A 17,210-nucleotide genomic window follows, 5' to 3' on the forward strand; every position below is an offset into this window, starting at 1 on the left:
TTATGTATACATACTTATAGATGCATAGCATATAATAGCTCTTTAATAAATGCTTATGCTTATAGGATAGATGGATGGAGAAATGACAAACACAAGTGGGGAAATCTAAAGCAAATAAGATACCTACTGATCCCAGCCTTTCTAGAAAATGATCTGGCTGGTTTCTTTACCCTTGGATTCTCTCTATGTAGTTGACTCTCCAAGGATTCTAAAAACTCTCAAGCATTTTATTATGAATAAGAGAGCAACCAGAGTCCACCTAGGATCACAGGAGATCACATCTGCGTGAAAGTAAAATTCACTATGATGTTTACCGTCAGAACAGGACTGTCCCCAAACTCCTAATCATCTAATAACCTTCTCTAATCACTCTAAGTGGCCATTATCTGCCTTTTGTAGAAGATGATGAGTGAAGGAGACAAGACAGACCCTACCTCATCTTCTCCTTTGCCTCTTCAAAGCTTTCAGAAACAAAGTAGACTTCCTGGAAAGTGGTAATGAGGCACTCCTGCTTGCAGGTGATCTTGGGATCGAAGGGTTTCACGTTGGCTTGTCCAGAGAGTGCATGCTATGGAGCAAGCCCAGAATCAGTAAAGCAAAGAATATAATCCATAATGCATTTCTAAGAAAATTACACGCTACAAAAAGTTTCTGATGAATTAAATTGTATGAGATGTTAGAAATTTTAAAAATTCGTTTTAGGAAATATAAGATCATAGCTCTAGAGCTGGAAGGGATCTCAGAGGCCATGTAGTACAACCTCGTCAATCTACAAATAAAGAAAAAATGACAGAGAAGTTAAATGTCTTTCAAGGGTCATACAATTTGCAAGTATCTAAGGCAGAATTTAAACCCAGGGCTACTTGATTCCAAGACCATTCTCTATCCATTATGCAATACTTTCTCTTATCTTCCAATTAGATTCCCCTAGATGATAGAGCTCTTATCCTGGGGTCCATGGATTTAAAAAAATATTTTGATGACTATATTTTAATATAATTGGCTTCCTTTGCAATTCTTTGTATTTTATATCATGCTTTTGAAAGGATTGTTGTTTTTAGCATGCGTTTTAAAAACAAAAGGAAAAAATGACATTAAAAAACAGTAAAGAACACCTGTCTTGGATATATGTAGATGGAAACTTGGGATGCCAACTAAGGAATAATGGTAGCAATTTTTAATAATCCCGCTGGAAAAACAATGCTCAGACTATTTAGGATCTTCATATAAGTGCTGCCCTAAGGACCTATTGAGTGTCCCTCCATGTGCTTTCCATAGTGGAAATCTATTTAGTTCACATAAATACTTCAAATCCTGTTTATAAAAGGGATTTTTAAAATGCAAATAGTTGTGGCTCTTACTTTGAGTTCACTGATGGAAGAGAGTAGGCCAGCACCATAAACTCTCAGTTGTCCTCCTTGTTTACATAAACCAAATTCCACCGTGAAAAAGTAGCACTTAAAAAAAAATACACACACACATACACAGACAAGAAGATATATATTAAATTGGTTCCCAAATCACTCTAAGTTCTTACACCAAACTTAATCATCTTAAATAGGGCAATTGTGATCATGTGAACTGTTAACATCCTGGAAAATAGAACCATTTAACTAGAAAGATTCAGATCTATACCGTAGCCAGCTTTTGCACAGCCTCATCTGAAGCTCCAAGGGATGCCAAGCCAATTTCCTGGGAGAACTGAGCAAAACTAGGTTCAGCCAGAAGAGGGACATGACCCAAGAGTTCATGGCAGGTATCCCTGTAAAATAAAGATATTTAAGCATATCACACCGTGATAATTGCTGATAAAGCAGAATACAAGTGTGTAACTGTTGACTAAATCAAGGGAAAAGAAATTTTTAAATATTATTTTAATTCAACCCCACAAGGTAAGACTGGACATTTAATAACTTAGGAGTAAAAAATACAGCTTCAGTGGACTTTAGTCTAATGAATTATGAGATATTTACTCTGGCATTGGATCCCAAAGGGCATACAGGTGACTGAATTTGTTGAGGTAAAGGATCTTTGATTTAATCAAAATATGTTGTTCCATCATATTCATAACTCCATTTGAGGTTTTCTTGACAATGATATTGAAAATGTTTGCCTTTTCCTTCTCTAGATCATTTTATAGATGAGGAACTAAAAGTAAACAGGGTTAAGTGACTTGCCCAGGGTCATATAGCTACTAAGTGTCTGAGGCCAGATTTTAACTCAGGAAGATGAGTGTTCTTGATTCTAAACCCAGGGCTCTATCCAGTGTGCCATCCAACTGCCCACAGTTAGTGTACAGGATCAGTGTAGAAAACTCCCAATGTGAAGACTCCTTCCACCAACAGAGATCAAAATCCATCATTGACTTAGTATATAATTACTAGAGAGTCACTTAAGGTACAGCAAGGATCACGGGATCATAGATTTGGAGCTGGAAGGGATCTTGGAAGTCAATGTGCCCAATCCTCTCATTCTACATATGAGGAAACTGAGGCATGAAACAGTTAAGCAGCTTGCCCAGGACATACTGCTAGGAAGTGTCTGAGATGTAGAATTTGAATCCAGGTCTTCATGACCCCATTCTATCCCTTTATGTTACCTTCCCCCTCTATGCTGCAAAGATGTTTATTGAATATCTGAATTCTATAGAATGAGGATTTTTGTTATCCTCGAGCAACAATACTTACGGTTCTGGAGTGTAGAGAGGGTCTGAACTATGTCTCACATACTGAGTGCAGTGAAAAACACGGAACGCTAAACCTGCTAAGAAGTCCCTTGGAGATAAGTAGCCGGCAACTGGACGAATGGAAAAACCTGTGCGCTCTGAAATATGATGAAGAAATGTTCAAGAAGAGGTCATGAGCCCTGAGCATTTCCATTCTGGATAAGATAATAATAATATTTTTTATATAAAACACTATATAAAAGGCACTGTGCTAAGCACTTTTCAACTCCTATCACATCTGATCCTCACAACAACCCGAGAAGAGGTGTTATTATCATTTCCATCTGACAAATAGGGAAACTGAGGCAAGTGAAGGTTAAGTGTCTTGCCCAAGGGTTTCCAACTATTTAAGTGCCTAAAGATATATTTGAACTCAGATCTTCCTGACTTCAGGTCCAGTTCTTTATTGCATTGCAGCATCTAGCTTCCTATTGATCTCAATACTCCTTTGACAGTGACATCAAGAGGCATTTGGTAGGACACCATGGCTTCCTTTCTTCCCTTTAGTCTCAGAAAGCTGATCTCTAAACATTCTTGCTCTCCCTTAATAATATTATCTACATGTGAATTCTGCTCTAAATGCTTCCTGAAAGAACTGTGGGAGCAGAAACACAGAAGAAAAACAACTGCTTAATCACATGGGTTGATGGGGATATGACTGGGGATGTAGACTCTAAATGATCACTTTAGTGCAAATATTAATACTATGGAAATAGGTCTTGATCAATGACACATGTAAAACCCAGTGGAATTGCACATCAGCTAAGGTGAGGTATGGGAAGGAAAGAACATGAATCTTATAACCATGGAAAAGTATTCTAAATTAACTAATTAAATAAAATTTTCCCAAAACAAAATAAATAAATAAATAAAACCTTCATGAAACTATGGTGGCAAGGATACCCACATAAATGATAGCATTAAATTATACTATTCTTATATATTATAACATTATTATAACTAACAAGATTTTCAAAGCATTTTACATTTATTATCTCATTTGATTCTTATAACAACCCTACAACATAAGTTATCCGCCTATTATAGATGAGGAAGGTGAAGACGAAAGAGGTTGTGACTTGCCCAGGGTCACTCAGCTATTAAGTGCCTGAGGTAAATTTTAACTCATTTTTTCCTAACTCCAAATTCATCAGTCTATGCCTAATCTAACACTCCAGTAGTTCACTGAATATTAAATACATAGTTTTAAAAAAGCAGGAGAACAACTTGTCTCAGAATTATTTCTATCTGAATTCCATAGGAAAATATGAAGACAAGGCAACAATAATGCCAAATATCACAAGTACCTCCCTTTGGAGTCACATGATTTTGCTTCCCACTATGTATTTTTTGTGCAAAGATACACAGCAATTTTTAATCTTTTCATTCTTCTTTGGGAAGTTTTATACTTCTGACATTAAGCAAATAATCGAGTATGATTTCTTGACACTAAACAATGGACATGCTACCTTTTAAGAAGCGTGAGACATCTTCCAGTTGAGGGATATTGTCTTCCTGATACCCACAGTGTTTGGATAGCAAAGGTAGGTTTTTGAGATATTCTTTGCAAGCATGGGTTGGGTAGAGTTTGTTGAGCTCTCTGAACACAGTTCCCCAAGTCTTTATCTCTTCTTCAGTGAACTCAATCTTAGGAATGGGGTCACCACTACATGGGATAAAATATGGATGTTATTTTGAATTAGAAATCCACAAGAAACATTTTCTTTACTTCCTTCAATTTAGTTAATTGGTAAACAAGGACTATTTGTTCTACATGCATGCGTTATTTCACTATTGTCTCAAAATTCGATTATGTTTTTTCACATAGACTTACTGTTTATAATTCATAGCCAAGTCTGCAAAATATTTGCGTCTTTTTCGGTATATGTTATCTTTGAAACCCTGAGATTTGGAGAGAGAAAACAGAGAAAATATATTTCAATATTTTAAAATATTGAGTTTTGTGTCAATATCAGATGAAAAATTGTATAATCATCTCTGTATGTTATGAGTTTCTTAAAATCCCATTTTAAAATATTTTTATTCTAACTACCATATTGGCTAACAAATATTAAAAGAATAATATTTATATAGCACTTTAAGATTTATAAAATATTATATAAATATTATCACTTTTCATATTGACAACCTTAAGAAGTAGGTGCTATTTTTATCCTCATCTTACAGAAGAGAAAACTGAGGCAGACAGAGGTTAAATGTCCAGTGTCATATAGCTAATAAGGTGTGTGAGACTGGATTTGAACATGGGGTTTCCTGACTATTAAGTTTCACCCTCTAACCACTGTAGTACTTAACTAAAAACTTTTCTCAAGTTCAGAAGTAACAAATAATCAAACATGATCTTATACAGATATTATTTCTTCCTGAGGTTTGCATTTGGACTCTCACAGAATATGAGTTCAAATATCAGCTCTGATATTTATATATTTTTGACCTTAGATAAGTCATAATCTCCTTTGACCTTAGTTTCCCATCTATAAAAAGGGTATGGGGGGAATGGACTAGATAACTAGCATGGTACAGTTAATGTTTTCTAGTTCCGTAGTCAGTCCATCTGGTTACAAATTCCATCTTTGAAGTTTAGTTATTTTTCAATTGTTTCGAGTTGTGTCCAACTCTATGTAGCCCCTTTTGGGGATTTTCTTGGCAAAGATATTGGAATGTCTTCCTACTTTCTTCTCCAGATCATTTTACAATTGAGGAAACTCAGGAAAACAGGGTTAAACGACTTGCCCCAAATCACACAATTAATAAGAGTCTGGTGCCAGATTTGAATTTAGGTCTTCTTGATTTTACACCTAATATCCAATGTACCACCTAGCTGCCCACTAGTTTATTGCCTGCATGATATTGGGCAAACCACAACTTTCCTGAGTATTGTCTGCAAAATGAAGAAGTTGATGCAAATGGTATGTGAGATCCATTCTAGATCTCAAAAATAGACTCCCAGGAATCTGGGATCAAAATCATCTGAATATTTGCCTCATCTCCTTACTATATTTTACCTCTACCTTCACCTGCATAATTCAAACCAAAAGAAAGTATTTTGGGTCCATTGGTAGAAGGCCATTTAGGAACAGGCAACGCCATGCAATATCTCTAGATCTTATCATATAGGTAGCTACTTAGCTTGTTAACCATGAAAAACCAACCCTTTCCTCCCAAACCAGCATAAGACAAACATCTAGTTGATTAGAAATAGCCTATTGGGTTAAAGAAATCAAAACCATTAATAAGCACATGAAAAAGTGTTCTAAATCTCTTATAATCAGAGAGATGCAAATCAAAACAACTCTGAAGTTTCACCTCACACCTAGCAGATTGGCTAACATGACAGCTATGGAAAGTAATGAATGCTGGAGGGGATGTGGCAAAGTTGGGACATTAATTCATTGCTGGTGGAGTTGTGAACTGATCCAACCATTCTGGAGGGCAATTTGGAACTATGTCCAAAGGGTGCTAAAAGACTATCTGCCCTTTGATCCAGCCATAGCACTGGTGGGTTTGTACCCCAAAGAGATAATAAGGAAAAAGACTTGTACAAGAATATTCATAGCTGCGCTCTTTGTGGTGATCAAAATTGGAAAATGAAGGGATGCCCATCAATTGGGGAATGGCTGAGCAAATTGTGGTATATGTTGGTGATGGAATACTATTGTGCTGAAAGGAATAATAAAGTGGAGGAATTCCATGGAGACTGGAACGACCTTCAGGAATTGATGCAGAGTGAGAGGGGCAGAACCAGGAGAACATTGTACACGGAGACTGATACACTGTGGTATAATCAAAATCTCCATTAGTGGCAATGCAGTGTTCCTGAACAACCTGGAGGGATCTATGAGAAAGAACACTATCCACATTCAGAGGAAAAACTATGGGAGTAGAAATACAGAGGAAAAACAACTGCTTGTTTACATGGGTCAAGGGGATATGGTTGGGGATGTAGACTCTAAATGATCATCCTAATGCAAACACCAACAACATGGAAATAAGTTCTGATCAAGGACACATGTAATACCCAATAGAATTTCATGTCAACTGCAGGAAGGGTGGGGAGAGGGGAGGGAGGGAAATAATGTGATTTTGTAAACAAGGAATAATGTTCCAAATTGACTAAATAAATTAATTTAAAAAATAATAAAGTACCCAAAGGACAAGGGCAAATAGGGACTGTCTATCTTATACCTTTTTTAAAAATATATAATTTATTAACTGTCTTAACAAATATATCCTAAACTTTAGTGACCTATTTTGTACATTTGGTTTTGTTAATCACTTATGTTAATTGACTGTCAAAAGCATGGTGACAGATTGTTTTACATCTAAACAATGTCTTTGCTACAGGCTAGGCATTGTGAGAACTCCAAATCTGTTTGGCCACAAAATAAAGCTAGATTTTCAACTCAGAAAAAAAAAAGAAATAGCCTGCTGGTTTCTCAACAATATTCCTATGAACTCCTCTACTAGTAGCAATGCAATGATCCAGAACAATTCAGAGGTACTTATGAGAAAGAATGCTATCTGCATCCAGAGAAAGCATTGTGCAAGTAGAAACACAGAAGAAAAACAACTGCTTGAACACATGGGTCAAGAGGGATATGATTGGGGATGTAGACTCTAAGCGATCACCCTAATGCAAATACAAATAATTATGGAAATAGGACTTGATCAATGACACATGTAAAACCCAGTGGAATTGCACGTCAGCTGTGGGAGGGGGATGGGGGAAAGGGAAGGAAAGAACATGATTCATGTAACTATGGAAAAATATTCTAAATTAACTAAATAAAATTTTCAAAAAATAAAAATAAATAAAAATAAACAAAAAACAATATTCCTGTGAATTTTAAAAGTCAATTTTGCAAAAAGCTTCTGCCTTAATTAACATACAGGATGGTCAGCATCTAGCTCTGCTCCATACATCAGAACTCTGTTGGCACATTTGTCCAAGTCAGAAATCTTCTTTGGAAACCAGGGAACAGTCTCCATATCTGCAAGTACACAAAATCAAGCTGTAAAGCAATAGTCTTCAATGAAGCACTACAACAAAAAATAAATGTATGATTAAATAAATAAGTAAACTTCCTGCTTTTAGATAACATCTTTACCTAAGAGGCAATGTGGTAAAGTGAAAGGCAGTGCAGTGCAATAGAATAAGTGCTAAACCTGAAATCAGGATGACCCTAGATCTGGTACTACCTAATTTTATAACCTCAGACAAATACCTCTTCAAGTTTTCTCATCCTTAAAATGGAGATTATAATACTTGCAATGCCTCTTTCACAGGGATATTATGAGAAAAATATTCAAGAAGCAGCATCATAGAATGGAAAGGGCATTGGCTCTGGAGAGAGAAGACCTGGGTTCAAATTCTATCTATCTCTGGCACTTCCTACCTGAATAACCTTAACTAAGTTGCTGAGTCTCTGTGATCCTCAGTTTCCTTAGTTGTAAAAATGAGGCTTTCAGGCTAGATGTCCTCTAAGATCACTTCAAAATCTAGTTCTATGATCCTATGTGCCATACAAAGCCAAGAAGATGTTGTTGCATAGCAACCCTCTGTGCTACAACAATGGTCAGTCAGAGAACAGAGGGACAGAGAGAACTGGCCCAGGATGCCAGTGTGTGTCTGGGTGTGAGTGTGTGTGTGTGTGTGTGTGTGTGTACACGCATCTGTGTATATGTCTACCAGGTCTAGTATACAGCTAGTGGCCTGTTTGGTCACCCCAAAGGTCATGTGTGGCAAAGACCAAGATCAGTGAAGCATGTATTGCTCAGTATGTAAGGAAGTAGAGACAACTTTGATGTTGAGCTCTCAGGAAAACTAAACTTTGAAGAGGGTGAGAATAGGGGAATGAATATGAAGAAAAAAGCCTGAGGTTATCCAAGATCTCAGGAAAAAGGAAACAGTTAAAAATGTACAGCATAAGCAGGTAAAATAGGGAAAATATTAATGACAGAATGGGATATGATCTCCAGATCATCTAAATGAATCCAGACATTTGCAAATGCATATTTCAAGACAAAGGAAAATTAATCAATGCATGATGAGAAAGAAAACCCTATGCTTCCTAAGAGGACATGGAACCACAGCAGAATATTCCTGAATAGTTTAAGATGGGGGGGAGGGGGATTGTGAAAATGGAATCAAAGGACTGCATAGCAGCAAAAATAATTGGCAGAATATAAAAATTTGATTCCATGGTGGCAAACCTCACTGAAGAAACAAAAAAGAAATTATTTCTGGATTATGTATAAGAAGATAATGTGTTTATTATTCAAATCATTTGGCAGGCACTTATTTAACAAAAAATAACTATTATTATAATGATAACAATAAAATATATGGCTCCTCTGCCTTATGTCATAAGCACTTAATGAATTCTATGTTCTAAAAACAAGGCATAAGTTTGAATTTGGTTATCTCTCCAAGCATACAACAGAATGAGGAAATGTTTTTGCTCTGTATAATCAAATTACTTATGTAATTTTAATGTTTTAAAATTATGGTTAGAGAGACTTGAGAAATATAAAAATCTGTGATAATTCAGAAATTGAAATGATATATGAAAAATTAGTAATTAATGTTCTTCTACTGAAGACTTCCTTTACAAAAGCCATTTCTTTTTCATTTTCATAGAAATGAAGTCAAAGAATAAACTTAAGAAGCAATGTGATTCTCATTCTTCTGCCCCAAACCATGCCATAACCTCAACACTAGTCCCTTCAAAAATAACTTACAACTCACTTTCTCCAGAAAACCTTCTCTGATTAACTCCTTTATTAAATTCCATGCCATCTTATCAGATACATCAATGGGTTGAATTGTACTGTATTGTTTGTTTCCATTTACTCAGACATTGCCTTGAAACTTTTCTCTAGTTGTATGTCTATGTTGTAACTTCCAACTAGCCTGAGATCTCCTGGAGAACAAAGATCCACTGAATTTTAACTTTTTGTTGTTGTTGTGGTTGGGGAGGGAACATTATCCTGCTAAACATGGGGCTGGTCTCTACAGAAGATGCTCATGAGCAAACAAATGCTTGATGGATGCTTAAAGTACAACTCATTTGTTCTTTTAGGGAGTATTTTCTCTCTTTCAGACTTACCTTCTTCCTGCATAGAAAAAGCCTCTGGGGAATTCACAGACAGGACATTCGTATGGGATCTCAATAGATCAAAAATGTCATACAGTTGTTCTCTGTTGGTATCACAATCAACAAAAATCTCAAATTCTGAGTTTCTTCTCTTTGACTTTCTGGATTCAATGTGCACCAAATTCACATGCTTCTCCTGTTTCAAATCAATGAGTGAAAATCATCTGAAATTCTCTCAATAATAAGCAATTTTCTGACTAAATTTACAACAATCAAATTTTATTATCATTTAAAAATTAACTTTACATGTTCAAAATGCCAAATGCAAGAGCAACAAAGTTGTTTCTAATATCATCCTCAATGATAAGACTTAATTGTTTTCTCCCCCTAAATCTTTAAAAGCATTTATTTGTATCCCAATCCTTTACACAGGTCAAGGCACATAATAAATGCTTTATCTGTATATCAACCAACTAATAGATTAATTTGTTGACCTACCAATTAATCAGTTTATCAATCTGTGTCTCTTGAGCAGAGGTATACAGAAAGGAGCACAGTACCTCAATTGTGAGATGATTGGTATTAGTACAGGGGGATATTCCCTGTCCAATCATGGATACTATGTTTTTCTTTATATAGCCTAAGACTGAATTAGCTATGTTGGTTCCTGTATCACATTATAGACTCACAATGAACTTGCATCCCATTAAAATCCTAAATCTTCTTTTGAGACAAACTAATATATGCCCATGCTTCCCTCATCTTATGCTACTAAAACTTTTTTTTAACCTAAGTATAGGACTTTACTCTTACACTCATTCAGTTTCATCATATTAGATTTGACCCAGTGCTCTAGACTACCATAGTCTTTTTGGATCTTGACTCTATGATGCAATGATTTTCTGTGCCTTCTAATTTAGGGTCGCATCAAATTTGACCTATGTGTGTCTTTATCTCTATTGTTGGGGAGGAGAGAGAGGGGGAGAGACAGAGAGAGAGAGAGAGAGAGAGAGAGAGAGAGAGAGAGAGAGAGAGAGAGAGAGAGAGAGAGAGAGAGAGAGAGAAAAGGAGGGAGGGAGGGAGAAAGGGGGAAAAATTCAAGAGGATCCTAGGCTGTAAGGTAAAGACTAAACATAATCAGAATTTAAAGGACAATCCTTTGAGGGCAGTGAATTCAGGGAAGATTTTAATGGAACATTTAAAAATTGAAATGAGCTTTGAAAGGTAGAAAGGATTTGGATTAGGGAAGAACATACTAGACCCAGGAATTGGCATGAGCAAAGGGATAAAGGAAGGAATGAGCTTGGCATATGCAAGTAATGGTGAGGGGACACGAATGGTGGGAGCAAAGGGTTATGTGTTAAGGATTCATTGTAAATTAGTTTAGCTAGGTGGGGTCCATCTTGTTATAAAGAATAAGACTTATCAACAAGAAAAAAGATCTGGGTTTGTTGGTTTGGGGTGAGGGGGAAAGGAATTATTTTTAGGGCTCTATTAAGAGTTCTCTGTATGTCACCTCAATAGAAAACGAATTAAACCTAAATGCATGTTTCAAGCATAATATTAAAGACTTCCATTTCACAAAGATATGAAGATCATTTACCTGGAAGAGTTTCAGAGCTTTTACAAGTCCTCCCACTTCATTCTTCAAAGAAAAAATGACAGCAGCTCTACCTCTTTCTGAAGAATGGTCTTTGTTCTCCTTATTGTCTTCAATCATGATACAATTAATTTTGTTTATCTAAAAAATAAATGCAAAAATATTGATAAATGACTAAGAAGACACTTAGGAGAGCTAGGCAGACTTATCTGAGAAGTATCAATTTGGGGTGTTTTTTCCTTGAAAAAGATAATACAACATAATTCTTTTCCTATAAGTGGGCATTTGCTGAGTATCTTTAAAAAAAAAAAATTTTTTTAAACCCTTATTGCTTCCAAGGCAGAAGAGCAGTAAGGGCTAGGCAATGGAGGTCAAGTGACTTACCCAGGGTCACACAGCCAGGAAATATCTGAGGCCAGATTTGAACCCAGATATCTCCTATCTCTAGGCCTAGCTCTCAATCCACTGAGCCACCCCAGCTGCCCCTTAGTTTTTTGTTTTTTGTTTTTTTTAATAATCTACCACCACATGCTTGGTGGCCCAAATATAATTCAAGAGTGTGAATAGGAGGGCAACTAGGTGACTCAATGGATTGAGAGCCATGGTTAGAGATAGGAGGCCCTAGATTCAAATTTGACCTCAGACACTCCCTAGCTCTGTGGCCCTAGCCAAGTCATTTAACCCCCTTTGCCTAGCTTTATCACTCTTCTGCCTTATAACCATTCCCAATACTGATTCTGAGGCAGGACGCGTAAGGTTTAAAAAAAAAAAGAGTACAAACAAAATCTTGATGGAACAGAGCATCCACTAATACAATCTCTATTCTCTGAACATCGAGAGTATTGCACATACCCCCAAAGGCTTTCTTCTGTGCTCCCTTTCTCTCCCACTTCCCCTTTACTGCTCTAGCCAACTGGCTAACTCTGAAGGAGGCAGAATGAGGGAGTGGAAGAAGAAATAAATTTGGAGTCAAATGTGAGGCTCAGAAAATGTAGACAGCTTGCCCACCCTGACTAGTAAGAGGCAGGCACCCAAGAACAGGACTCCTTACAAGAAGAAAATTTGATTTGCCAGACTGGGAGTGAAATATGGAATGGTAACAGTCTACATTTTGTTCTTTGGGTTGTAGCTGTTGGAAACTCTCCTGAGTCAACGGACCTCTTGGGTTTGTTCCCAGCCTCCTTTGTGGAGAAACATGCAGACCTGGCAATAGACTCATGGTTACTGTGTAGCATGTGTTTTTGTCATACCACATACCAGGAGGGGGACCCCTTGAGGGAAGAAACAAACTTATCACGTGTACATTCTTTGGAATGGTACCTCTAAATCATTTAAGAAAAAAAGCACAGAGTAATAACGTAAATGATTAATAATGATTAAAAAGTAACTGGGCAGCAAGGGAAAACATCTCACTTTTTTAAAAATAAAGAAAGCATTTGACAGTTTTCAAAACCCATATTAGTTTAGATCCTCAATTAGATAATAATTTCTTTAGCTGACAGTTATATAGTACTTGAAGGGTTGCAAAGCATATTAATTCCATTATTTGACCATGTAGAATAGGTGTCATTATTATCTGCATTTTACAGATAAATAACTCAATGACAAAAGCAGTTATTTCCCCAGGATCCTGGAGCTAGTACATCTGAATGGGTATTTGAAATCAGCTTTTATTGCCTCCAAGTTTAGCACCATCTCATACCAGGCTGCCTCTCTCTATTCCAAGATAAATATCTTCATTTTACGGATGAAGAAACTCAGGATCAAACTTCGATTTTCCCCAAGTCACTAAGCAAGTTAATGTCAAAGTCTCCAGGTTTCCTGACTACCTAAGGCCAGTATCTTTCATGAGGTTTCTTTTTCTCCTTCACACATAAGATAATTTGTCCATGAAAAAATGGTAGAAGGAACTCCAGTGGGTTGCTTTGTTTGTTTGTTTTAAAACCCTTACCTTTCATCTTAGAATCGATCCTAAGTATCAATTCCAAGACAAAATAGTGGTAAGGGCTAGACAAGTGGGGTTAACACAGGGTCACTTAGAAATCACAGCGATCACATAGAAAAATAAACTCTGACTATTTAAAAGGATTAGACCAGACCAGAATTTCTTACCTTTTTTGTGTTATGCATTCCTTTGGTTGTCTGGTAAAACCTTTGGACCCTTTCTCAGAATCATGTTTGTTTGTTTGTTTTAATTCAAAGATATTTTATTTTCCCTGTTACATGAAATAATAATTTTCAACATACATTTTCCAAAATTATAAGATCCAAATCTTCTCCTTTCTTTTCTTCCCTCCCCCCATTCAGAGAAGGTAAGCAATTTGATCTAGGTTATACATGTATTATCAAGCAAAACACACTTCTATATTGGTCATTGTAAGAGTATAAAATGAAACCATTGTTATTTTCTTTCTCTGGAGGTGGATAGCACTCCTCATCATAAGTCTTTCAGAATTGACCCAGATCATTGCATTGCTGAGAATAGCCAAATTTTCATGATAAATGATCATCACACAATATTGCTATTACTATACAATATTCTCCTGGTTCTGCTTATTTTGCTCTGCATTGGTTCATGCAGATCTTTTCACCTTCTTCTGAAATCGTCTTGCTTATCATTTCTTATTGTACAATAGTATTCTATCACCACCATCTACCACAATTTGTTCAGCCATTTCCCAATTGATGGACATGCCCTCTATTTCTAATTTTTTGCCACTACAAGAGGAGCTGTTATAAACATTTTTCTACAAATATCATTTTTAAAATTTTTTTTATTATATTTTTGGGATATAGACCTAGTAGTGGTCTACAAGAACTTCAGGATCTACCTCTTCAGGATCAAAGAGTAAGCACAGTTTTATAGTCCTTCAGGCATAGTTCTAAATTGCCTTCCAGAATGGTTGGATCCTTTCACAACTCCACCAACAATGCATTAGAGTTCCAATGTTGCTATATTCCTTCCAAAATTTATCAGAATCATGTTTTTAAATGAAAGGAAATGCTAAATTTCAGTTAGAGATTAGTGAAAGTTCATTTTCCTCCAAGTTCACAGACCCCTTGAAATCTGTCTACAGGCTGCTTTGAAGGGTCTCTGTCTCTCCTGGACCAGTATTGTACCCCTTTTTCCTAAGGCAAGGAGAAATGTTATATCACTCAGGTTGAGTCCTCAGTCATCAGTGTGCTCTTGCAGCCCGGAAGCCACTACCAACATCCCCCTTCCTAATCACCATCATGCCATCCCCATACTCATGACTCTACTATGATTTCCTAACTATTTGCTTAAATCTAAACTTATGTACTTGTCTACTGTATAAGATTTATTTAGCCTTTATTGTGTGCCAAGCACCATGTCAGGTGCTGATGGATATATAAAGTTTAAATAACCAGACAATCCGTTCTCATTAAGAGCTTTCCATAAATAAAAAAAAATGAAACAGTTCCTGCTCTCAAGGGACATTCTACTGGGGAAGTCAGTATATATATGTAGGAGTATATAGAGAGAAAATCCAAGGTAATTGCCTGGAAAAAGGTTCTAGCATTGGGGCAGGGCAGGCAAGAAGAAAGGTGGATAAAGTTCTCTTGTAGGAGGTGCATGAGCTTTAAGATAAGATTATGTGCTGCTGTCCCTGCCCTTAAGAAGCTTGCTGGCCAGTAATAGGATAAGGCACTAACATGGATAAAATGGATACTAATATCATTCAGACTCATCTTTCTTATCTAAATGTATCTCCTACTGCTCCATGACCTGTTCTAGTCAAACCAGTTTCTGGACCATATGATCCTTTCTCTTCCTCTTTAGCCACTACCTATCCTCTATCTCTGCCTTTGACATCCTTCTCCCTGTTTCCTCTGGTTATCCAAAAACTTCAATTAATTCTTGTCCTTGCCATAAACCCATGCTGATCTCCTCTCTCTCTCTCTGTCTCTCTCTGAAGTGCTATAGAGCACTTCCTTTTTTTTTTCCACAAGACTTGAGGATTCATTGGTATAAGGAACCAAACCTGCCAATACAGAACTGCACCTTTTCTACAACTTAGAATTTCTGCTTTCTTCAAGATTCAAGTCAAATGTTACCTTCTACCTTCTACCTTCTACAGGAGGATTTTCCTGGCCCCCATAGCTACTAATACCTTTCATATACTATGTATTTATCTTATACAGACATCTATTTGTATACATTTTATTTTCCTTATTAGAATGTAAATTTATCGAGGGCAGAGACTCTTTTCACTATTTCTTGGCATCATCAGAGCTTATCACAGTATCCAGCAAGTGCTTAAAATAATTGCTTATCAATTGATTGAATATAGCCTTAAAAAGTTTCCTGATGCATATAGGAATGACATAGAAAATAGATATTGTAAAACCCAGTGGAATTGCTCCTTGGTTGGAGGGGGTGGGGATGGGGCATGAATCCTGTAACCATGGGGAAATATTCTAAATTAATTAATTAAATAAAGTTTTTCCATTTAAAAAAAGAAAATAGATATTGATTAGGTTTCATAAGATAAGGAATTTTGGAAAGGTGTCTCTCACGCTTCAGAGGTAAGAGAGTTCTGTGCAGGAGCTTGGAACTTTGAAGAGAGGAGAGCAGGCAGAGCTCTGGCTTCTAAGGAGACAGACCAGCTGAGATCTTGCTCTCTGGATCTAGCTTTGCTGTGGTGAGAAAGAAGGGGAACTCAGAAACCATCTGGATGATTTTTCCACTTTCCTCACTGTGGAAATTCATCGTGAAGAAGAAATTTTCAGATCTGCTGTTTGAGAGCTGTTTGGGAGAGGAGAAAGACCTGAGTTCTGGTCAGTTAGCCTCTGATACATTGAGCTAATTGACTTTTGTCTACTTGGAGATACTTTTAACAAAATTAAATTACTTTTAATAAGGATTATAGATTAGATTTAGTCAGATAGCATGTTTATGGGCTTTTAGGTAGTGATAAGGAGTTCAGTGTAGCATCAAAACCAGAAGACTTTGCACCTTGTGGCAAATGTAGAAGTGTGGGTGGATGCTTAGTTTCCCTGTAGTGTTGCTTCCTTATTTATAATCTTTATAGTCATATCTTTTAAAATACAAATAAATATATTTTTATAGAGAAATTAGTCTCCAAGTAGTTGTATACTGGCCCAGTGAAGGGAAGTCACTCCTGGCTTTCCTTCAAGAAGATGAGATGATTTACCACAATATTCTCCTTTAAAACATCATTTTATACCCTATTACTTCATTTGGCAAATTTAACAGGAATTTTCAAAGCCTACAAATGCCATTTTTGGTCAACAACTGCCATTTACCCATTTACCCATTTATCTGGCAGTTTAAAATCTTCACTCTCAGCCCCAATCCAATAGCCACTGGAACTCAAGCAGAACACTAGGGGGATCCATAACCCTCTCCCAGTCAGTTTCAACTCAGCAAAGCCAGCTGCTTAAAAACAATGTGACATTTTATCTTTCAACTAACTTACCTGCCCAACTTACTCTTATTCATAACCATGTCTGCATACGTACATGATTTGATTAGTTGTGAAATTCTAAAACCTGTATTGTCTTTGACAATACAACAAACTATATCTTATCTGCCTTTACTAATTCTGATGCTGGCCTCTTTGTATACAGTTGACTAGGAGTCTGGCATGTAAAAGCCCACCAGATATTCACTCAGGCAGACCTCAATGCCATAAAAAAAGAGAATTCAAAAATTTGAGGAGGAACCTATACAAGTAGTTAAGAAGTTTAAAAGGGTAATTAAGATCTTTGATCCTTCTTATTT

The 17,210-nt window shown here is 36.5% G+C and overlaps 1 protein-coding gene and 1 long non-coding RNA gene across 2 annotated transcripts in view; one reads left to right on the top strand and one right to left on the bottom strand.

Annotated features, from left to right (window-relative positions):
- TPH1 (tryptophan hydroxylase 1) overlaps nt 1-17,210 on the bottom strand; it is a 32,934-nt gene that overhangs the window by 6,731 nt on the left and 8,993 nt on the right. The window contains exons 2-10 of the mRNA XM_001366569.3: nt 11,447-11,584; nt 9,856-10,039; nt 7,637-7,737; nt 4,560-4,627; nt 4,195-4,391; nt 2,688-2,823; nt 1,636-1,762; nt 1,362-1,457; nt 435-568 (exon numbers count right to left, since the gene is read on the bottom strand). Of these exons, the coding sequence (XP_001366606.2) occupies nt 435-568; nt 1,362-1,457; nt 1,636-1,762; nt 2,688-2,823; nt 4,195-4,391; nt 4,560-4,627; nt 7,637-7,737; nt 9,856-10,039; nt 11,447-11,584 (1,181 nt within the window). The remainder of the gene's footprint in view (nt 1-434; nt 569-1,361; nt 1,458-1,635; nt 1,763-2,687; nt 2,824-4,194; nt 4,392-4,559; nt 4,628-7,636; nt 7,738-9,855; nt 10,040-11,446; nt 11,585-17,210) is intronic.
- On the top strand, nt 8,378-9,552 carry LOC130455018 (uncharacterized). Its single transcript, XR_008912784.1, has 2 exons — nt 8,378-8,679; nt 9,387-9,552. It is a non-coding gene; the product is annotated as an uncharacterized LOC130455018 (long non-coding RNA).

The sequence above is a fragment of the Monodelphis domestica genome, chromosome 6 (genome assembly GCF_027887165.1).
Source record: "Monodelphis domestica isolate mMonDom1 chromosome 6, mMonDom1.pri, whole genome shotgun sequence".
Lineage (NCBI taxonomy): Eukaryota > Metazoa > Chordata > Mammalia > Didelphimorphia > Didelphidae > Monodelphis > Monodelphis domestica.